General features: G+C 36.6%; 2 protein-coding genes across 16 annotated transcripts in view; one reads left to right on the forward strand and one right to left on the reverse strand.

Annotated features, from left to right (window-relative positions):
- Window positions 1–17734, reverse strand: part of scn8aa (sodium channel, voltage gated, type VIII, alpha subunit a) — a 95454-nt gene extending 77720 nt beyond the window's left edge. For 13 of the 15 annotated variants that reach the window (XR_012398403.1, XR_012398401.1, XR_012398400.1 and 10 more), the window contains exons 1-2: window positions 17506–17651; window positions 8361–8692 (exon numbers count right to left, since the gene is read on the reverse strand). Coding sequence is in view for 10 of the 15 variants with exons in the window: in XM_073938699.1 (XP_073794800.1) it covers window positions 8361–8636 (276 nt within the window). In the remaining 5 variants the exon portion in view is untranslated. 15 annotated transcript variants of the gene reach the window in all.
- A 354-nt stretch (window positions 17735–18088) lies between these two features.
- LOC110438336 (acrosin) lies at window positions 18089–23845 on the forward strand. Its single transcript, XM_068216913.2, has 5 exons — window positions 18089–18255; window positions 18497–18680; window positions 19651–19922; window positions 22773–22915; window positions 23006–23845. Exons 1-5 carry the CDS (start codon window positions 18129–18131, stop codon window positions 23255–23257), a joined length of 978 nt encoding a protein of 325 aa, XP_068073014.2. The 5' UTR covers window positions 18089–18128; the 3' UTR covers window positions 23258–23845.
- The last annotated feature ends 81 nt before the right edge of the window (window positions 23846–23926 follow it).

A 23926-nucleotide genomic window follows, 5' to 3' on the forward strand; every position in this document is an offset into this window, starting at 1 on the left:
GGTTCAAGGACCAAAGAGCATGTTCTAGATCTGAAATGTCCTGCTTGGGTAAATCCTATGAAGCCTCTCTGTTTCACCATGGATTTGTTTTCAACATATAACCAACTCTTAGAATCATCTGTGCTGAAGACTCAGGGTTCATCAGCCGCACAGCTCCCTAGGCTAATTGCTTCTGATAGTGTCACGGGTCTGGATGTAAAACCTGCCAGCTCCCATTTCTCAGCTGGTTTTACACAAGGAGGAGAGCTGCCCTGAGCTTCAAGAATCAGGTTTCACTACTGCTGCAGGCTGCAAGAGGACCCCAGAGTGTAAAAACAAAAGGACAATAGCACACAGAGAGATCTGATCTCTAAGCTGAAAAAGTGTACAATCAAAGAGCCAATAAATGCTTAAGATTGCAGGACAGTTTGTCTACACCTTGTACTAGAGCTGCATGATTCTAGATGAACTGATATGCTTAGAGTATTGTTTAAATGACATACTAAATTTGTATATGCTTTTCCCTTAGATTTGACAGGGTTTCGGAGATATCAATGACGTCCAAATGATCCCTGTTCACACAGTTGCAAAAATGACAAAAAATGCATGCAAAGCAATGCAATTAATTTCTATAGCGCTTTTACAATGTAGATTGTGCCACAGCAGCTTAACATAGAAGTTCTAGTAAATTTAAACTCAGTCCAGTTTTCAGAGTTGGTCAGGGATGTTATAAATCTCTACACATAGACCTTCTTCTACATACTGTAGCAGTGAACAAATGCACTTGCGCAGGCCTATAACCCACATAATATACATGATGTCACTTTTCACAAAATTATGTTTTTGTATTCATGACTCTAAATAATTCAGTGTCATAATTCTGAATACAACATGTATTTTATGAAAGATTCAGATTTTTATATATTTATTATTTTATCATGAATTATCTATTTGGAAATGTATGAACGTATGATTAAATGACTGGATGAATCAGTGTTCTTGAACAAATCTCCTGAACGACTGAATGAAGCAGCATCAAAGTTAACTTTAGAAAGGTCATTTACTTGCTTTTGATCACAAACATATACAGGTCCTTTAGTATTTTTATATGAACTATTAACTGTAATTTTTAGGAAAGTTCCGATCAGTTTTTTGCAGCGATACCGATTACTATTTCTTTGTCATGTGATCAGCCGATACAGAGTACCGATTTTGATGCTTTAAGCTTTATAATGCATAAAAATGTTTTCCCTCCAAGTATAATACTTCAGTGGAGATTTCTCCTTATCTAAGAGAATAAAGGTGCTGCATATAATCCCTTAAATGTGTCTCTTATAGCCATTTAAGTGAACATGTCATGGTCAGAAGCATCTTTACAGAAAAATAATAAAACAAATTTTAAAAATGGTTAGAAAAATTACAATCAATGCAATTTGGAATCATTGCATAAAAAGGTAAAATGCACACCTATACATCTAATATCTCTTTTGCTAAAAGGAAATAGACCTATAAACTACTGTTTATTGCAATAAGTATATTACAATAAGTTATATTTTTAAATATTTACGTTAAAAAATATTTTTTATGTTTTACTTTTGCAAAAATTTCCAGCCAGGTTTGCAATATAGTAAAAAAACACAGACGTTCTTTTTAGTTCTTAAATGTAAAAAGGCCTAAATACATGCAAGGTCATTTAAATATTTTGCTCATCCCCAACTAAAACAAATACTTGTGATCAGTTCATGACATCGGCCAATCAGCGATCTCCAGACGATCGATCAGAGCATCTCTATTAATTTTCACTTCTGTGTGAATGTTTGCAATGCACAGCAATACTGTGGTAGAACAAGTGTACGTTTACAATAGAGGAAAACCAATTAGTGTTTCTTCCTTAAAGGTTTAGTTCACCTAAAAATGAAAATAACGTTTATCACTCATGTCAAGACCTTTGTTCATCTACAGGAACACAAATTAAGATATTTCAGCTTATATCTGACAGCTCCCTCATCCTCCATTGACAACAATGGTCTTGGCTCATTCAAAGTGCAGAAAAAATACCGAAAAAGAATCCTAAAACACACAGACTATATGACTTCAGATGAATTAAGTTGTTATTTTTGTTTTATGTGCACAAAAAAAGTATTATTGTAGCTTTATAATATTCTAGTTGAGCCATTGAAGGCATATGGTCAGTTTTGAGGATTATTTTGGTACATTTTAACTCTGAACAAGTCAAGAGCATTACAGTCTATGGAGGATGAGGGAGCTGTCAGATTTCACATAAAATATCTTAATTTGTATTCCAAAGATGAACGAAGGTCTCATGCTATGTTCACACCAGACGTGGAACGCGGGACTAAATTGCAGTATTCGCATGTAAATAGACGTGTGACCATTTTGAGCTTACTCGCTTTATTTATGCGTCAAATCGGCTTCATTTGCACCTCAAATCCGCTTTATTCTCACATCAAATTTATTTTACAAAAGATGCAGGTTCGCATCATGGGCGGGGCTTCTGTCTGCCCAGTGACTCTAGCTTTATTGCTAAATGGCTAACATGGACTTTATTTAGAGAATATCTGCATTTACGTGCTTTATGAAGGCTGAAATACAGCGTTGATTTGTTTGGCACCGTGTCCGAGTCTACTAGATCCATTCAGAGGTGCACCCAGCTCTACGAGTTTATAACTCCTTCAGAAACTATACCTGGAGAATGGAGGCTTTCAGCAGTGCTTCCAACTGAGCCGAGCCCAGTTTGATGAACTGTTATCCGTTGTCGGCAGGAGGATTTCCCCCCGGAACACCAACAACAGGCGCTACATTAAAATCACGCCCAGACAAAGCTCATGATTGGTTAACGTGGTGCAAATGTCCACTGAAGTCCAGATTAGCACGTTATTCGCGCAAAACGCTCAACTCGTGTCGCTTCATTTCCACAAATCACATCATTTGCTCTACCTCAGGATGTCTGTTTGCATCTTTGCATTAGCCCCTTTCACACATACCGGCAATTTTCCGGAAAGGTCTGTATGTGTTAACAGGCCTTTTTTGAAAATGCTGGTAAATTCGTACCGGCTATTTTCCGGAAAGAGAAGTTGTAACGGGCAAAGCAGTGGCGCAGTAGGTAGTGCTGTCGCCTCACAGCAAGAAGGTCGCTGGTTCGAGCCTCGGCTCAGTTGGTGTTTCTGTGTGGATTTGCATGTTCTCCCTGTGTTCGCGTGGGATTCCTCCAGGTGCTCCAGTTTCCCCCACAGTCCAATGAATGAGAAGTTGTAACATTACCAGTAGTTTGCCGGAATGCTGCGCTGTGTGAAGAAAGATTGCCAGAAAGAGCGCCTGCACATCTAGATCGTGCTGACATGAGACATCTACTTTAGCCAATCAGAACAGTCAGACACATTCACGTCCGCGCGGTATATGAAAATATTTTTTCAGACACATTTAACTGCTAGATGTAAGTCAGACAACGTTTCTATGCTCCTTCTTAATGCAAACTGTGTAAATATTTATCGATAAGATGCTTATGATAAGCCGTTGTTTGTTTACCTTCAAGCTCTGCTTCCCGTAAAGGCAGCTGGTAAGCACCAGCACACACAAATATCATGTACTGTACATCTCGACATGCAAAATTGTTTCTCTATACGTGTTCATCGAAGTTGTTACTTATCCATCCACAGAGTTTGTAATGTAGTTAAATGTTTACAAATACAAGCGCAGGCGTTTAGAGGTCATTTCTGGTTAATAATGTCAGAATTTACCGGTATTTTGGAATGGATGTGTTAGTGGTCTTTTTTGGAAAACTTCCGTAACGTCCTCGCCTGTGTGAACAGCTCTTTTTTGAATTTACTGGTAAAGTCGTTCTGTAAATTTTCCGGATATTTATCGCTATCACTGTGTGAAAGGGGCTATTGACTTAACATGTAAATCACTCACATTTGACTTTAAAACTTTTATTTTTGGGTGAATTATCCCTTCAATGTTTTTGTAAACATACAATCCCTGTCCACACAGATCTGTGAAACCACTGTATTATACATGCCAGGCCAGTAGGTGGCGATGTTAATTAGAAAAATAACACTAAACGCTTCCACACATACGATCCTGTAGTCCATCAGTGTTGTTTTGGGTTTCATGCTTTACAAATGCCTATAGATAGAACAAGTAATATGTTTGTGCATAAAGTAACAATTTCTAGGAAATCATGTTTTTTAGTTACCAATGAAAAAATATTCATAGTTTTAAAAAATGTGTGCTTTCAGGCCCCCAAAACACTTGTTATGTAAATGATCAATCACATAGTTTCCTATTTTTTACCAGAAAACTGTCTCTAGTTAACACTCCATATAGTCTGAAGTGGTTTCATAATTGTAATCATAAATTCAGATCTGAATGTTCATTCTGATCATACTTGTGTAAGGTTAAATAAACAAAACTGTACGAACGCTTTGATACATGAATCAAGATTGAATTTTTTTGCATCAATTAATCATGCAGCTTTAGCATGTGCATTATATTGTAGAGATGCATCTTATTATTTAAAAAATGTTCTTATTTGAGTCATGATATGGTTTCTTCAGACTTCACATACGCTCCTCCATGAGGTTTTCATCAAGAGACTGAAACCACCTTCCTGTGCACGGAGCGGGTGCTTACATAACAGTCAGTGTGTGCTGCATGAGAGGGAGGCAGAGGAACAAGGCGGAGGGAGAAAGCAAGAGAGGAGGCAGGAAAATGCTTTAGCACATGCACACATTAACAAGCATTAACACACAAATGAGTCTGTGCATTATTTAGTAAAGTCCGGTGTGGCTGAAGTCTCAACACTGCACTTAACACCAGGCCAAATGAGAGAACGCAGGGCTGAGCCTGTTGGACTCCAGTACGACTCAGACAGAAGCGATGACTTCATCTTCCACCCTTAGGCTACATTTCATAACAACAACTCGCTGCTAAAAATCTGTTTGAGGACTTGCTGGCATCTGCTATTGCACTGATTTATGACTGGTAACATATCTAGCAACTACGCGTACAATTAAAATAATTTTTAAATACAAACATACATTCACATACATATGTACATACCATTTATTCACTATATATTATCATTCATTCATTCATTCATTCATTCATTTTCTTTTCGGCTTAGTCCCTTTATTAATCAGGGGTTGTCGCAGCGGAATAAATCGCCAACTTACCCAGCATATGTTTTACATAGCGGATGCTGTTCTAGCCACAACCCAACACTGGGAAACACCTATACACTCTTACATTCACACAAATACACTACAGCCAATTTGGCTTATTTAATCCACCTATAACGCACGTCTTTGGACAGTGGGGGAAACCAGAGCACCCAGCAGAAACCCACACCAACACAGGGAGTACATGCAAACTCAACACAGAAATGCCAACTGACCCAGCCGGGGCTCGAACCAGCGACTTTCTTGCTGTGAAGCGATCATGCTACCCACTGCGCCACTGTGATGCCCTTATATTTATTATCAATATTATATTTATAGCACAAACAAGATGTCTTTAATCATAAATTGTTATTGCAATAACATTCTCTGAGCCAAAAGTGCAACAGAAAATGTATGAATTTGACAATGTTGTGGGATTTCGTCTGTCAACACCACAGAGATATAAAGAGATGAGTTGGTCTAAAGACAGGCAGTTGATGCTTAATCTTGAAAAATGTAAGTAAAGAGTATCTGAGTTGGAAACAAATCAAATAATAATACTATTTGGGTCTACTATTTGGTCATTCTAAAAGCAATACTGTGTTATCTTGTGCCATGTTTGACACTGCTGGGTATTAAAAAACTGATTTGTTACACTGTACATTCTTAAAGGTCCCTTTAAGGATATCTATTGGCTCATTGATAGATCTGTAATAAAATCTAAATGCTATTGGCTGTTTTTTAAAAAGGGAGGTGCTGCTATACGTCCCACCCTCTCTTCATTTTTCAGTCGAGGTTACGTCAAACATCAAATACAAAATGCACATTTCAAAGCACTTCACGGGAACTTTAAACCCTGGGTAGCAAGCTTATTTGTGGCATGCAGTGTTATTAATTGTATAAAAACAGTATAGGACATACAGTAGCATTGTACATTCTCTATATATTTCCAACAACAGGTTTTTTCCTGAAGGCCACAGCCACCCCTGTGTAAACTCTGGTCACCCCTGTGGCCACCCCAATATGATTTTGCTGTTGATGTTTATTAATTTAAATGTACTTGCGTAAATTCACAATATTTCAATAAATAAATAAATAGCAGCCACTACATTTTTGTTAATTGACCGGTGCCACTGATGTAGCTGATTCACTGCCCCTCCCTCTTCCTGATCATCTTGACAGCACACACACACCTTAAATACACAGCAATGGCAATTTAATATTTACCTTAAGCTACATTAATTAAAAAGGCTGTATTAATAATATTGTGGCTCAAAAAGGAATATGGATAAATGACATTGTTAGTATCTGTATAGTAATTGTGTGTGTATATTGTAATGTATTTTGTTCATTTGTTTGTTTTATTAATTAACTCATTATTCTTCATTAATTTTAGACATGGATGTATGCTGTACAATAAAAGTATGTGGAAAATAACTTAAAAGTTATTTCTATATATAAAAAATGCCTTCAAAATAAATACAGATTTTTTTTTTAAATTAATTTATTTTAAGGAATAAATTGCGATATTGCAAGAGTAATTAATTAAATGAAATGAAACCACATAAGTTCATTAACCAGAACCAAAAATATAAGATTACACTGAAATCATACATTTTTTTGCATGTGCCACCCATTTTTGCCACAGCAAGATTTGATGCGGCTGCTTCTGGCCACCCATAAGAAAATTTCTAGGGGGCGCCACTGTCTACATTACAACATAACATTAACTTTTAAAATACAACAGCCTTAAGATGTTTAAATTAGATTTTAAACTTGGCCTCAGACTTTGAGTCCACTGTAATGAGGCTTTACTCAAAAAAGATAAGAGACAGGTATATAAAACCTGAAATAAAACTTAAAATGGTCAAAGGTTGGCATACAATACAGACAAAATAAGCAAGCACACAGCACAAGAAATTAATTATTCAGCACATACTCAATAAATTTATAAATAGATCAAAAGTAATAGCAAACACACCTATAACAAAAGGCTACGTTTCAAATAAGCAATTGTTTATTTGAACTTTTTACCAAATAATCAAGAATTAAAGAATAATAATTATCAACTTTGATTACAAATGCTTCTTTAGCACTAAATTGGCATATATGAAAAATCATGTGACATTGAAGACTATAAATTATAGATTAAACTATAAATTAGATTTTTTCATTTCAAATTGTATGAATATTTTAGCCTTTTTGAGAAGTGTATTATTTATACTTGTAATATTTTATTTTATTTTACTTATAATATTTTTTTTATCTTATAATCCACAATTATTTTACTATATAATTTTGGTTAAACATGGCATATTTCAAAATGTTCTCTTTTTTGCCCTTAAATAACAATACTAAAGACCACCAAACCCAAATTTCATCAAAAACAACAACATTAAGATTACCTATATGGACCCTTTTCACATGTCCATGTTAGAGAGTACAACAAATAATAATTTTTACAATCCAATTTGCTGAAATAATAAGAGAAAAACTCCACAATAGTGTTATCAAGACTTTTAGAAAAAGGAAAAAAATGGTGTGAGGCTGATAAGGGCAGCCAGAAGAGAGAACAACATCAAAATTACTGTCCTGCCCAATAGACATTGCATTAGAAACACCTCGCATAAGCGGTCATTCATTTTTGTAATTTGATCCAAAAGATGACATAATACAAACGTAAATGAGTATAAAAGTACATATGTTCTTTTTTATCTAAATATCAAAAACTTTCAAGGATTTAAGATTATGATGATCGTTAATCATGTCATAACAGGCTTGTGAAAAGGGTCCATTAGTTAAAATCTTTTACTGGTGAACCCCTACTCTGACAGCTGGTCTGAAATAGTGCATGGCTCCTTTAAACACACTGGAGCGTTTCTTTCAGCTTATCTTTTCTAAAGGATTACTGCTGGAACAATTAAAACAAGTCTGTCAGCTGGAACTGTAAAGCTTGAGCAAACCACTGCTGACCTCCTCCCTTAATGACTTTAAAGCATCATCTCATCCGCGATCTACAACATACTGTACAAACCCTTCTGCACTGTAGTGGATTATAAAAGAAAGTTAAGAGTTACCATCAAAAACAAAAATGCATGGCTTGAGGAATGTTGGGAAAAACTCTGGAATGCTCAATAGTGAGCTGCTTAGAAGCCCAGCAATGCAGGCCATATTAAAGAGACGTGGTGATACTGCACTCACTTTCTGATTTATGTAGAAGGGATCGAAATCCTCCAGTGGTGTTGCCACCATGCCAGGAGGGATGTCCCCGTAGATGAAGGGCAGACTCTTGCCCGCCTCCAGGTCACCGTTAGGTTTGGGCTTGTTCTCGTCGTCATCATCGCGATAGCTGTTGTCTGGCTTAGGTGGCGGCTTGGCTTTCTCCTCCTCGATACGCTTCTCGATTTCACGGAGTGATTCCCTGGTAAAGTATTTGTAGCTGTTAGGTCCTGGCGGTGCAAGAAGGGGTGCAGCCATGTTTTCATCCTGCAGCAACTTCTTCTCCTGTTATGTACCCTCCACGGCAGCCAGTTCTATGATGGATAGAAAAAAAAGGAGATTAGGCATTTTAGGGCTATATATTAACGATCTAAGCGCAAAGTCTAAAGCGCATGACGCAAAAGCTTTAAGGCCATGTCTGAATCCACTTTCACTATTTTAAGGATGGAAAAATACTCTCTGCGCTCCGGCGCATGGTTTAGCATGGTTGTGGTTATTTTCTTAATAAGTTATGGGTGTGTTTTGAGCATAACCTGCATTAAACCAATCAGAGTCTCATCTCACATTCCCTTTAAGAGTCAGAAAAGAGTCAAAAAACTAAACATATCACAAGTGAGAAATCGGCCATTCAACCTCTTTACTTTACTTTTTTATATTACTTTACTCCTTTACTTGTACGTACTCTACTGAAAACATCCATTAGCCTACATATTTAATTTTGTTTGTTATGCACAAGGATTTGTTTCAAAACTATTTCTAAATTTAGTTCAAATTTCCAGCAAACGAATAAATGAACAATATTAACGAAGTGTGGTCAAAAAACTGAGTTATATCCAAACACATGTCCTATCCTTATGCCCCATATAGTAATGCAAATGTCTCCAAAACCTGACAGGTGGACAAATCTAAATTTGTTTTTATTAAAACAAAGATAAACATGTATATAATAAATAATACTGTGGCGAGGGGGCGGGGCCGAGAGCCATGGGAATGCGGCTGCCGTGTAATTGGATTCACCTGTGGCACGCACCGGCCTCGAATCCCACAGAAGAAGCACTGGACTATGAGAGGAGGAACGATAACATAGGAAACCAAGAGAGGACCGGGCCTTAAGGAGCTGGCGTCCATTTGTTTTGGTTTAGACGGCACTCTCCGTGAGGAGCTGGCCTCCCTTTTATTATTAAATATCTTAAAACTTTGTCGGTTCTCCGCCTCCTTCCCGGCAGCCAGAGGGCCATAAACTTCATTACAAATCCCGATAATAATAATAACATTATACAAAAGCAAATTATCATGAATAAACTGAAAAAGCCTGCACAGATGCTATAACTAACGTGCCCTGCACTGGACTTTAGACCAGCTATCAGTTGGTCAATAAGCGCGGTGTATTATTATTTTCAAAATAGCAATGCGCCAACAACGTGCCTTATCACACCTCTATTTTAGACCAGCACGCACATGAGTCCACAAAGTGGCTCAAATAGATTTGCTATTTAATCAACATGGCACAAAACCTGAAAATTACTGTTTTGCACGTCTGAAATTATCAAAAAATCGCCCCAAACACTTCTTGCACCCGGTGCATGTTAGGGCCCAAAGTCTTCTAATATACACAGAAATTTCTTGGATATCCAACCCTATTTGCCATTAGAGGCTGGAATTTAGATTTTTATTTAAAGGTGCTGTATGCAAGTTCTTGAATTATCTTTTTTAAAAAAGCATCAAAATACCACAATGTTTGTAGACATTTCAGAAAAGCGCTAAGTGAACACACTTATTTATCTGATCACAATGCTACAGTTTGTCCCTTGAAAAAAATAGTTTCTTGTCAGAATGTCTCCACCAGAAAACTGCCAGTTTACTCATTTTTTTTAATTCAGCACCCCGGGATGCCTTGGTGGAAAACACAGCGTATTTCATTTCATTTATGAAGGCTGCCTCAACGTATGTAGACATGAAAGATAATGCGACCCCCAGATGACAGTTGCAGTCTCTGAAATGAGATGAAGATGTAGAGGTTCAGTATTTTCTAATTAGGAAATAATAAAAATGTTACAAACTTAAACATTAGGTTTACAGTGTAAGGCTCAATCATCAGGCATGCTTGCTCCTGTTTGTGTCATCAATCTGGCAACCTGAGTGTGCTTCAAGTCATCTGGAAGGGGTGGAGAAAAAAAACTCTAGAAAAAAATGCCTAGTTCAACTACTACTCTACAGACTGCACCTTTAAGCATGTTGCTATATAGGGAGTTCATAAAATGACCTTGACACTGTAAATAAACAGCTGTTTGGGCTAATATCAATGTTATAATACATTCCTTTACTATAGATGTACTGTATTTGGATGTAGCATACATGAGCTTTACTAGAAAATGATTCATAATATACCCTTGATTAGGTACACCTGTTCAACTGCTCATTTATACAAACAGTCAATGACATGACTGCAACTCAATGCATTTTAGCACAGACATAGTGAAGACCATCTGCTGAAGTATAAACAGAGCATAAGAATAGTGATTTAACTTAAACATTATATGATTGGTAGTCCCAGAAAGGCTGGTCTGAGTGTTTCAGAGACTACTGATTTACAAGGATTTTCACTTAAAACCATCTCTAAAGTTTTCATAAGTTGGTTTGAAAAAGATCCAGTGATTAGTAATTTTGTGTGTGAAATTGCCTTCATGATTTCATAAGTCAGAGTGGAATGACCAGACTGGTTCAAGTTGGCAGATAGGCAATATTTTCTCAAATAACAATTCATCACAACTGAGGTCTACAGAACAGGATTCTCTGAACACACCACACATCCAACCATCAAGCAGATGAGCAACAGCAACAAAAGACCATTGCTGTCAGCCGAGAAGAGCAAACAAGCTACAACTCAAACAGCCAAAAGAATGTAAAATGTTCCTTGGCCTGATTAGTTTATTTCTATAGAGACATTTGGATGAATCCATTCTGGCTTGTATCAATGGTTTACGATGCTGATGGTGTAATGGTTTGAGTAATTTTCTTTGGTCCCATTAATATTAATTAAACAGTGTTTAAATGCCACAGCTACTTTCAGCAGTGTAATATAGCATGCCACCAAGTTCAAATAATCTCAAACTGGTTTCTTGAAAATGATTAAGAGTTTACTACACTACCATAATAATACCACTACAATACAAGCAGATCTCAATCCAACATCTCTTGAATGTAATGGTGGACTAGGATCATAGAACTTGTTCAATCTGTGTCCTAAGAATTTAAAGCAGTTCTTAAGCCAAATGGGTGACTGGGGGTCCAAGTCAGTACAAGCAATAAGTAATTGACCAGTGAGTCGACTATACACTACCTGACAAAAGTCTTGTGGCCTATCCGAGTTTTAGGAATAACAAATAATAACTTGACTTCTCGTTGATCATTTGGTATCAGATATGGCTTATATGAAAGGCAAAGGCCTCTAGATTGTGCTCATTTTATCATTATAAAATTTGATGATGCCTTGATTTTTAATTATTTAGTTAGGACAGTAAGGTCTGACTTTGCGTAGACCAAAGTTTTGTCACTTAACAGAAATAATGTACAGTATAGAATATAAAGTCATGGTGCAGTGGAAAAGAATTAAAATTGTGAAAGACTCCCATGCATGAGCTTGGAGGATTGCATCCATATATCTCTGCTATGACTCAAATAACTTATTAATAAAGTCATTTTGAAAGTGTTCTTGCATCACTCACAAGAGTTCATCAAGATTCTTTGGATTCATCTTCAATGCCTCCTCCATTTTACCCCAGACATGCTCAATAATGTTCATATCTGGTAACTGGGCTGGCCAATCCTGGAGCACCTTGACCTTCCTTTCTTTTAGAAATTTTGATGTGAAGGCTGAAGTATGTGAAGGAGCGCTATCCAGCCAGAAGAATTTGCCCTCTCCTGTTGATGTAATGTAATGAGCGGCACAAAGGTCTTGATACCTCAGGCTGTTGATGTTGTCATTCACTCTGCAGATCTCTTGCACCCCCTTATACTCAATGTAACCCCTAACCATGATTTTTCCTTCGCCAAACTTGACTTGATTTCAGTTAGAATCTTGGGTCCATGCATGTTCCAATAGGTCTTCTGCAGCATTTGTGATGATTGAGATGCAGTTCAACAGATGATTCACTGGAAAAATCTAGAAGTCAAGTTATTTGTTGTTATTTGTTATTATTTGTTGCTCTCAAAACTGGGATCGATGACAAGACTTTTGTCATGTATAGTGTATTCTTCTTAGGATAAACCACTGACTTTATGACCTTTTTAAATAAACCTTATGACCTTTGTGAATAAAGTATGGGAACCTCTCAGGTTCCATAAAAATGTTGTGTTTCGAATATATGGATTCGGGATATTATGGGTACATGATGACAATTCACATTTTGGGTAAACTATACCTTTAAGTCAAGATGTAATAAATACTGTTAGGGTCCAAGCCTCTCCTCAGTTTTAAATGATTATATCTCACCAGCTGTTAATAAGCATTATTCATTTATTTCACACCTTTAAGCTATGCTTTTAAAAACTCACAGTCTCAGAGATCACAGTGTCCCAGACACCAATATTTGAATGATTCATAAAAGATTAATCACTGTCTGGCCAACTGACATTTTGGTTAAGATTTTTCTTTTTTGTAACATAACACCGAGTATACAGTTAAAGTCAGAATTATTAGCTCCCCTTTTGATTTTCTTTTCTTTTTTAAATATTTCTTAAATGATGTTTAACAGAGAAAGGAAATTTTCACAGTATGTCTGATAATTTTTATTTCTTTTGTGGAAATTCTTATTTGTTTTATTTTGGCTAGAATAAAAGCAGATTTAAATTTTTAAGAACCATTTTAAGGTAAAAACTATTAGCCCTTTTAAGCTCTATTTTTTTCGACAGTCTACAGAACAAACCATCGTTATACAATAAATTGCCAAACTAACCTAGCCTGCCTAGTTAACCTCAATAACCTGGTCAAGCCTTTAAATGTCACTTTAAACTGTATAGAAGTGTCTTGAAAAATATCTAGTCAAATATTATTTATTTACTGTCATCATGGCAAAGATAAAATAAATCGGTTATTAGAAATGAGTTATTAAAACTATGTTTAGAAATGTATAAAAAAAAATCTCTCCGTTAAACAAAAATTAGGAAAAAAATAAAACAGTGGGTCTAATAATTCAAGGGGGGCTATTAATTCTGACTTCAACTGTATATTTTTACTGGTTTTATCTTTTTTTATTAAATAAATTGACTTCTGTCTGGTGATTAAAAAAATGTATTTATATAATAGCAATAATATTTATACACACATTTTATACCAATGGCACAAGAATCACAAAGCTATACATACACTGAAAACTATTACGACTCTATATAGTAAAATGTTTATACATTTAGAAATGACTCAGTTCTGAATACTTCAATCTACAAAAAAAAAAAAAACTCATTCAGTTTTCATTCATCAAACATAATTCAGAACTAAGTTTAATATTTAAACCAAGGTAACTTAGTTTACTATCTAAACCGTAATCAATCTCTAAAATCAAAGCAATGAGTGCCCACATAAGCTTGTCCAACAAATCCAACATTTCCATTTAGATTTGATTTAACTAGTGTCATGATCAAATCTTACTGAACAATACTAGCTTGTTACATCATCCTCTCACACAAACTGATATGTTCAGCTCTGTACAGGAAGGTAAAAATGCAAAGACCTGCATCTAAAAATATTACCTTACACATCAAAACAATCTGTTGCTAAATCGAGAGCATGTTAAAGAGGGACTGGCAGTGGATCCTGGATGACTCATCCACTTCATAAAAAATGAAATGCACCCTCCATTATGAGCAGATGAAGGTGATGTTTGCCTTTGGATTACATTTGCAATAATATTAATCGACTTTGTGTTAAGTGATTCATTGGACATTTTTTTTCTCCCCCCTGATTTGTGCTTGCATAACTTCCTGTGTTATGTTTCTTTTGGGTCATTATGATGGATGTTTCTATTTTAGATGAAAGGGTGCTGCGAGCTGAAAGGATGTAGACTGCATTCTGTGGATTAGAAGATACCCCAACAATAGCACAAGCAGATTTTAGTTGAACCTGTCTTCCCTGTGAAACTAAATAAATCTCCACTGAGATGCTGATTTGGGACATGCGTTATGTCCCTAAGGCAGTGGAATGGGAAATGGGGTGAGTGAAGGGAGGCCTGGTAAACCACACTGTCTAAAAGCTTGTGTGCACTTATGGGCCAGACACTTAACCAAGCCATATCCTGATAATACAGCGCTACTTAGCTCACTTTTAGCTTTTCTCTCCATGCACTTTTAGTTTGCTTTCAAAATGGTATTTGCATTTTCAGCTTGCCTTTGAAGTATATATAACATTTACCTTCAAGCAAAGAAAACGTGCGAACAAAATATCAAGAAATGTGACAAACACTGGCCCATAACAGAAACCATTAGTGGAAGAAGTCCCATGGGTGTGAAACGGATATCAATTGGATGAAAGAAGCGTAAACCTGCCTAAGCTGGTTTGTCAGTGTGTTTTAAAAGGGTTTTGGGCACTGGGCTGGGACTTCACATGTCAGACTTTTAGGTTCACAAAAAAAAATCTATGGATGCTGCAATTGACTTAACATGACATTTCACTGAGAAAGATAATTCAACATATAATACCTTCAAAATGTATACAAGCATGTGATATAATCCATTTATCGCTCAGTCACATGCCATCACTTGATATGAATTTGAGAATGAACTACATTTAACTACATTTTAACTTTAAAAACAAGCAGAAACATCTTGATAAGATTATTTCATACTTTCGATGAGGTTTATGAGTTTAATTTATTTCTGATATCCTACTTTCACATTCATATAAACGAATGTCAATGGAATAAAAGTGTAGTGAGAGCAACCTTTAAAGCAGTCTTTGTCTTTAAAACAAACAGGCAAAGCATCTGAGACTGGATTACCATCATTTATCAGCAATGAAACTGAAATTTATGACTACTACTTCATAGTAACTTAGTAAACTAAATTAATCATTTTCTAACTTAATTTTATAAGTTACGCAAGCTGTTCTAAGTCAGTTTAACTTAATGGTTTAAGTTCAATGGACTCATAAGGTTAATTTGATTCAGCCTAAAAATTTCAGGCAGCCAGGATTTTTTTTACAGTGTAAAATCAAACACCTTTCCAATTGGTCATTTTCAGTGTCTTCATGGTGCATGAGCAAAGGCTAATTTTACTAACAGGAGCTGTCCAATCAGCACCACAGTGCAAAAAGAACATTACAGTGGCTTTTGTAATGACAGACATGACCTGAATGATTATGTTTGAACATTACTTTATATACATTTCTGCACATTTGAACTGCAAATTTTGAGTTGCCTGTCCACACATTTACATACGTTCAATGCTAACTGGCAAATGTTTTGCTAGTTCTATAGCCACCATCTATAGCATCACAAACAAATTCAATTACGGCGATAACATTTTAGTTTGTATATTATGTAAATATGCTGTGCAACATCATCAGAAAAGTGTGTTATTTGATAAAAACATATCTTCCTTGTTTGAATAGAAGACATTTGTGTTTCATACCAGGTCATGTTTAATCATAACCAAGCCTGTATTATCTTTGACATTTTACATTACATTCAAATTGAAACCGTAATGATACTAAACAGCTCTTTATAGGAAACCTAACATATATCTAAGCATTATGCACTGCAATAAATGTGGTGAATAAATATATATTCCAGTGCAATCTTCCATAAGCAAAAAGCATAAGGATTAATGTTGTATCTGAGGGGGTTATAAAAGGGTGTGAGGGAATCCGTATCAAATGTATGAGGTGGGCCGAAACATCAAGCTCGAAATAACTGAGGGAAACTATATGGAGCTGAGCTGCACAGAAACACACGACAGCCGTATAAAATGTCAGATGGGTTATAGTAAAGCTCATTAACAGCAGACAGGACAAGGGTTTGTTCAGAAAGCATTGTGAATACAATTATATGTTCGTTTTCATTCATGTCTTTAAAGCTTTTAAATGCGTCTACATTAAATCGACATACACAATTCCTGTCAATAAATTATGTACAGCTGGACATCAATGCATAACATCCATCCCTTCAATCAAACATCTCGTAACAGGAACATCAAATTTCATCGTTTGTGTGACTGAATGCGCAGTGCTCCTACCTTGATTTCATCAATGTTCTGTCACGAAATCCATAGCTTAGCAGTACAACGATTTCCAGAACAACATAGGCTATTAGCGTTTTCCAAAACGTTTGTCACATTTTCCTCGGGTTCAGAAAGCGAATTTGGCTGAAAACGTACGTTTCTAAACAGCCAGACGACTTCGGAGATGCGGGCCGAAGCCACGGAGGAAAAACGGAAAATACTGCAGTGCTTTTTTTCGCTCTCTCCCGTCGTATTTACCCTTTTACATGCTCACCGCGAACATCTTACCAGTCACACAGCCTCATTTGACAGAAAATGTCTATCGTCTCTTCGACAACAGCTAGATATCTCGACGACGTTGTGCAAGGTTTCTGCTCGCGAGGAACATAAACAAGAAAATGTAGCACACCACACCCGTGCAACCTGCGTCCACCCTACAATCAATAAGCAGCCGAGCGTGTATTGCCATTTGAACGTCTTAATTACAATGGATCAGTTAAAACCCGTGCACATGTGCATTTTTGCTCATTTGCTCGGCTTGACATTTGATAAACAATGACATGAAGACCTTTATTCAGGGTGCAAAGCTACAGGCTATACGGATCACGTCATATCATGCAAAATAGAAATAACAGCACATATTGCCCTGCAAGAACATGTTTATATCGTATCATGACATGTTATTTGAAAGGGGGTATAAATAGACCCAATAACAATTGGGCTTATAGTAACTACCGAGCACTGATAAAGCGTCATTAGTTTTAATGGGATAAAAACCACAGTGCATATGGATATGATCGTGTAGCAGTAAACCCCCCTCAGCGTGCAGCATCCCTGCGACATTCATTGACAGTGCAATGACTTCAATCGCACCTCTAAACGCATCGCCAGTGCGTTATTTAAACATAATACTTACTATGATTGCGTTAGCGGGTATCCAAAAAATCCTCGCTGGACTGCAGATGTCGAATAAATTCGGAAGAAATTGCGGATGTCGCCATATTGTTGCTGCTACCTTCCTTCAGTGTGCACCGTTACCCTGCATAATTGATGACTCCCAGCAAAATGTAAGGGAGTGTCGGCCAATAGGTAGCACCGGTTCCACAATAAAAGGCGTTAATTTTAGTTGTCGTGTTGGGATCACGGTTAGATCGCTGTGCGAGAATGAGGTGTTGGGAAACTGAGGAATGACGGATTTGATCATATGCAAATCCTGTCTAAAGGGGCAAAAACACAGACCATGATTGAATATATAAATAAACGTTATATTTATAACCTGATTTAATAAATGTGTAATAAACACCTCTGTGGATAAAAATAATAAATGTAATAATTGTTTGTTTTTATTTTTACTATTATTATTATTATTATTATTATTATTAATGTCGTTTACATTAGCCTAAAAGTTCATTACGTACATTTTAAAAAAGCATTGTGTAATTTGCACTACCTAAACTGTGTTGAATTGCATGTTCTCTGTTGTCCGGTTATTTCAAAGCATTACAGTTTGAACTGTTACGTCACTCGAATAGCTAATAAATGTCCGTTGAATCAAATGATTCGTTTCTGCCTGCTTCTATCTCGCTGTTTTTTGTTGCTTTCTCGTTTAAAATGAGCCTAACATTCGTCTTAATTATAATTTGTCTGTTACCCTTTGGGATTGCAGGTATTTTAAAATTATCAAGAATTTCCCCACCTGGGAACATGGATTTTATTCACAGAGGGTCCAATTGTTAAACGAACTCCATTTTGATTTGTTTTTTATTTGAGAAACTTAGAGCCAAACATTTTCCAACAACATATTACTGCTGCATTAATGGCTTGATATTATTTACAGATAACTATTATTAATGGCTATGTAACAAAAAATATTATAAAGCAATTGATTCATGTTCTTGTTTGTTAAGGTTGTGGACAGCGAACTTTGGTGAGCCCGCCAAAACAGTCCCGAATTTCAGGGGGCCACTCTGCATTAGAGGGTGCTTGGCCTTGGCAGGTGAGCATTCAGCAGATGTTCTGGCATATTTGTGGTGGGTCCATCATCAGCCACCGATGGGTAATCACCGCATCTCACTGCTTCAAGAAAAAAAGGTGAGAACTTTGTGTTTCTCTTCCTTTATAACATGGAGCATACAGTATGTAAGCAGCTATCACATCTGGCTATTTTAGCTGCTAAACTTAGGTTCACCGGCCACTTTATTAGATACACCTGTCCAACTGCTCTTTACTGCACATTTCTAATCAGCCAATCACAGGGCAGCAACTCAATGCATGTAGGCATGTAGACATTGTCAAAACGACCTGCTGCAGAAGAAAAGTGTTTTAAGTGACTTTGAACATAACATTGGTGGTTAATGCCAGATGGGCTGGTCTGAGTATTTCAGAAACTGCTGGTCTACTGGGATTTTCACGCACAACCATATTTAGGGTTTACAGAGAATGGTCTGAGAAAAAGTAAATATCCAGTGAGCGGCAGTTCTATGGGCGCAAATGCCTTGTTGATGTCTGAGGTCGGAGGAGAATGGCCAGACTGTTTCAAGCTGATATAACGGCAATAGTAACTCAAACAACCACTCGTTACAATAAAGGTATGCAGAAGAGCATCTCTGAATAGCAGAAGACCAAACCGGGTGCTACTCCTGTCAACTAAGAACAGAAAACTGAGGCTACAATTGGCACAGGCTCACCAAAATTGGACAATTGAAGACAGAAAAAAAGTGCCTTGTTGTTTAATATATGCCACAAAGTATTAGGGCAGTTCTGAAGGCAAAAGGGGGTCCAACCTGGTACTAGTAAGGTGTCCCTAATAAAGTGGCCGGTATAGACCCAATAAACTAATATATAACCTAAAAAAACCTAATAAACTAATATATAAATATAAACTAAACTAATGTAATTGCAGTAGAGGTTCAGTTAGTTCAATAGTATTGGATGCTTACTACATAAATATCTGTAGGAACATAATGGCCAAACAATAATAGCAACTCTGTGCTCGCCAAAATAATATTTAATTACTGGTGTATTTTAATGTTTCATTTTGATTATTTTTCATTTTTAATAGAAACAACAATAAACTTCTAGTAGTGGCTGGAGTGAATTCACGATTCAAGCCAGGAAAAGAAGTGCAGTATCGCACTGTCCAGAAAGTCATCCTGCATGAGAAGTACAACCAATCCGAATATGACAACGATGTGGCACTGTTGTATCTGCACCACCCTTTCTATTTCACAAATTACGTGCAGCCGGTGTGCATACTGGAAAATCAAATGCATGAGAAACAACTCAACTTTGGGTTATGTTACATCACTGGATGGGGCAGTTCAGTGTTAGAAGGTTAGTGTTTAAATAAATAAAGTCCAAATCTCTGTATTAAAGGTACAATTCACCCAAAATTAAGAACTTCTCTAAGAACTTCTTCTAAGAACTTAAGAATTTACTCGCTCCGGGATGCAGATGGCTTTTATGCTTCGAGTCAGAACACTAAAGATGATTTTTAGCTGTAATTATTTCTGGTTTTGTAACCAGTTATAATCATGCAATTATTCATGTATTATTAAAAAAAAAACAATCATACCACATTTGATTAGCTTGTTATTCACAATTGCATATTAAAACTTAATAAGTTTAAATTTGACGATATAGTGTATAGTTCATAAGTTCACACAGTCAGTCAATATAGGCAGGGGCGTATTAACTGGGGGGGGGGGGGGGGGGGGGGGACAGGGGGGATAAGTCCCCTTCACTTTTAGAGACATTTAGAAACAGGTGATTAAGAATGTAAACCTTTAAAAATGTTAATCCTTAGCGTTGAACCCTGATATGCTCATTTTAAATAGGCCATTACACAAAAAATGTAATGAAATAAAGGACCCGGTTCGAGATCATTGGACAAGTCACTTGTAAGCTAGCATGGTGTATTTTTCTCTTAAAAAGAGAGCAGAGCCTTTTTTCAGAGAGCTAGCTCTCTGCAACTCTCACATGGTCGCCCACTAAAGCTAAGTAGGGATGCGCCCAGTCAGTACCTACATGAGAGACCACATGGGAAAATTTGTTTGCTGTTGGAAGTAGTGTTAGTGAGGCCAGCAGGGGTCGCTCAACCTGCGGTCTGTGTGGGTCCTAACGCAAAGTATATTGATGGGGACTCTATAGACCAATTACCATGTTTGTAAACATTCAGGATGTGCGCACAGGGAGGTGGCAGAAAAACCGGGAGCGCCAGCATTTAGGGAATGACATCAGATGGGGTGCAGAGTTTGTTGTTGTCTTAGAAATAAGATATATTGATTACACATTATATATATTATTTACATAATGCTTTCAGCATATTATAACAGCTCGTCGGCCAGTGATAAGCACAGTGATTCGGCAAAATTAACGTTAAAGTGAGCGGCGTTCATCTGACAGGTCCATTTGCGATAGCACCCACCCAATGGATATTGGATAAGACGAAATGACCAAGCATCCAGCCTCAAATATACAATCTCATTGAAGCTCCAAGTGATTTTACAAGAGAGAAGTTAAAGGTCTACAAGTCTTTGAATGCCAACAATATTGTTCTGTGTGGTCATGTGCAAGAAATAATGCTCCATGATGACCAGATTCAACACTATGTAGAGCTAACAACTGAGATTCTACTTAGCCAAAGAAAAGGAAAGAAGACGGAGTTAATGTTATACAAGGCCTGGGTAATTTATCACCAACACGCAAAACGACTGCATTCTGACAGCGAACTGCACCAGTACAGCAGGATATGTGAACGAGGTAAAGTCGGTTTTATATTCGCACATTCTGACTTTCTCCTTAACAATATAATTTCATTAAAGTATTATTTGCAAACTCTAAATAGCGAAATCTTATTAGCAGCCAATGACTATTAAAGTACAACATGTTCACAGTCAAATAAACTGTTAATGTTGTTTTCAAGTCACACTTGCAGGTTATTTCAGACCGAATATTCAAAGTGCCGTGGTAAACAATGTAGGGAGTTTGTCACAAGTTGTCACTGAATGAATGTGTGAATATAAAACCAACTTTACCTTAATAAACGTAACTTTCACGTTTCATTCTTAGCATTCAGTGTCCGCAGTTTAATTCACCATATGTAACTGTTTTTGCTAAAATCATTTCTGCAATCATAAACGAGTGATGTGTATGATTCAGCATGGCCAAACACATCTGCAGTCGGTTTTAAAGCAGTGTGTGGTGTATAGTAAAAGTTAAGTTTTCTATTTTTGGACTCGAATTCGGCATCCTACCACACAAAACAACATTTTTCCCATTGCAGCCTGTCCTTTTTTTGCAACCAGGGACCTGTGTAGCGTCATGTGTGACGTAGGTTGGTAATTGGTCTATACTGCTCAGTGAGTGTTGTTATTCGGGATGAGACAATCCGAGGTCCCAACTCTCAGTGGTCGTTAAAAATCCCAGTATGTCCTTCAAAAAGAGTAGGGGTTTAATCCTGGCCAAATTTGCCCACTGGCCTCTGTGTATGTTTTTTTTTTTTACTTTACATAACCTAAAGGCAGGCTAGTCATTAATGACGAGCCCAAAAAATTACTCAAAAGGAACCACCTTTGGTCTGACAGATAATGATAATGTGAGATAATGATAACAATCTTCTTGCTGTGAGGTGATCATGCTACCCACTGCGCCACTGTGACCCCCATCCGTTTTTAATAAAAACAAAAAAAACATTTTAAGGCCAATATTATCAGTAGTCTGTCCAATGAACTAATTAACCTAATTTGCCTAGATGCACTTACAGTTAAATACTATGATGTCGCAAAATAACTAGTAAAATATTATGTACTGTCATCTTGATAACAACAAAATAAATGAGCTATTAGAAATTATTTATTAAAACTATTATGGTTAAAAATGAGTATGTGCATGTGATTTTTTTAGGTTTTTTACTTTTAATAAATTTGCAACAATTTCAAAAAATCTTTTCACACTATGGGGTATTGTGTGTAGAATGTTGAGGAAATAAATGAATTTATTCCATTTTGAAATGAGGCTGTAACATTAAAAAATGTGGAAAAAGTAAAGCGCTATCAACACTTTCCGCATGCACTGTTCATCACTTGGGAAAAATTTGAATATTACATTAAAATATAACATTAACATTGTTTTATTATTCTTGATAAGAAAGATTGATTCAGATTGCTATTGTTTGTTTTTTAGGAAAGTTATACAACACTCTCCAGGAAGCTGAAGTTGAGCTCATTGACACTCAAATCTGCAACCAGAGATGGTGGCATAATGGCCATGTTAATGACAACATGATCTGTGCAGGATTTGAAACAGGGGGAGTCGACACCTGTCAGGTAATGTTGTCTCATTATATCACATCGCAGAGTAACTGCTTAGTGATAGACAGCGATTAACAACATCTCTTGAAATATTCTTCAATCCAGGGTGACAGCGGAGGCCCTCTGCAGTGTTACAGCCAAGACAAGGAGAGATTTTACCTTTTTGGTGTGACAAGTCATGGAGATGGTTGTGCTTTGCCAAAGAAACCTGGCATATATGCTCGTGCAAGTCGTTACACAGACTGGCTGAGAAAAGCTCAAGCAATATCTATATCTGCTGCTCCAGTCACAGATCTGCCAGTTTTTATTTTAATCTTAACCCTGTTTTTCTCTGCATGGATGGGGCTGTCAATGTGAGATGTGCCATCAGAAGATCTCTATGTGCTGCTTTTCAGTCCTTTCAATGAAGCATCTCTTAAATGATGGCTTGCCTTTATTTAATTGTTTAATTAGTAGTATCTGAAATGTCTGGCAATGTGACGTGAATATTGCATTTTATTGCCTGTTGCCAAATTATAATTGCAATTAATTTTATAATGACATTTACATTTATTAATTTAGCAGATGCTTTTATCCAATGCGAGTTACAGTGAGGATACAAGAAGCACTTCAAATCAACAGAGAGTAGCAGTATATAAATGCTATGACTAGCCTAGGTTACATAGGCTGCATCCGAAATCGCATACTGCTTTACTATATAGTACGCTAAAAACAGTATGTGAGCTGAGTATGTCCGAATTTAAAGAATTCAAAAAAAAAGTATGTGAGAAGTATTCAGATGACCTACTACTTCCAGTGAGATTCTAATTTATTGGGTAATTTAATAAATATAAATAATATTCGGTACAACTACTGTTTTTACATTACTGTGACAGTTGGGTTTAGGGTAAGGGTAGATGTTAAAAAAATGTAATTTGTTGGAAAAATAAATAACAAAATTCTTGATACAACTACTGTTATACATTGCTGTAATGGTTGGGTAGATGTTAAAAATAAAACTTATTGGGTAATTTAATATAATAAGTA

This window comes from Danio rerio, chromosome 23 (assembly GCF_049306965.1).
Source record: "Danio rerio strain Tuebingen ecotype United States chromosome 23, GRCz12tu, whole genome shotgun sequence".
Lineage (NCBI taxonomy): Eukaryota > Metazoa > Chordata > Actinopteri > Cypriniformes > Danionidae > Danio > Danio rerio.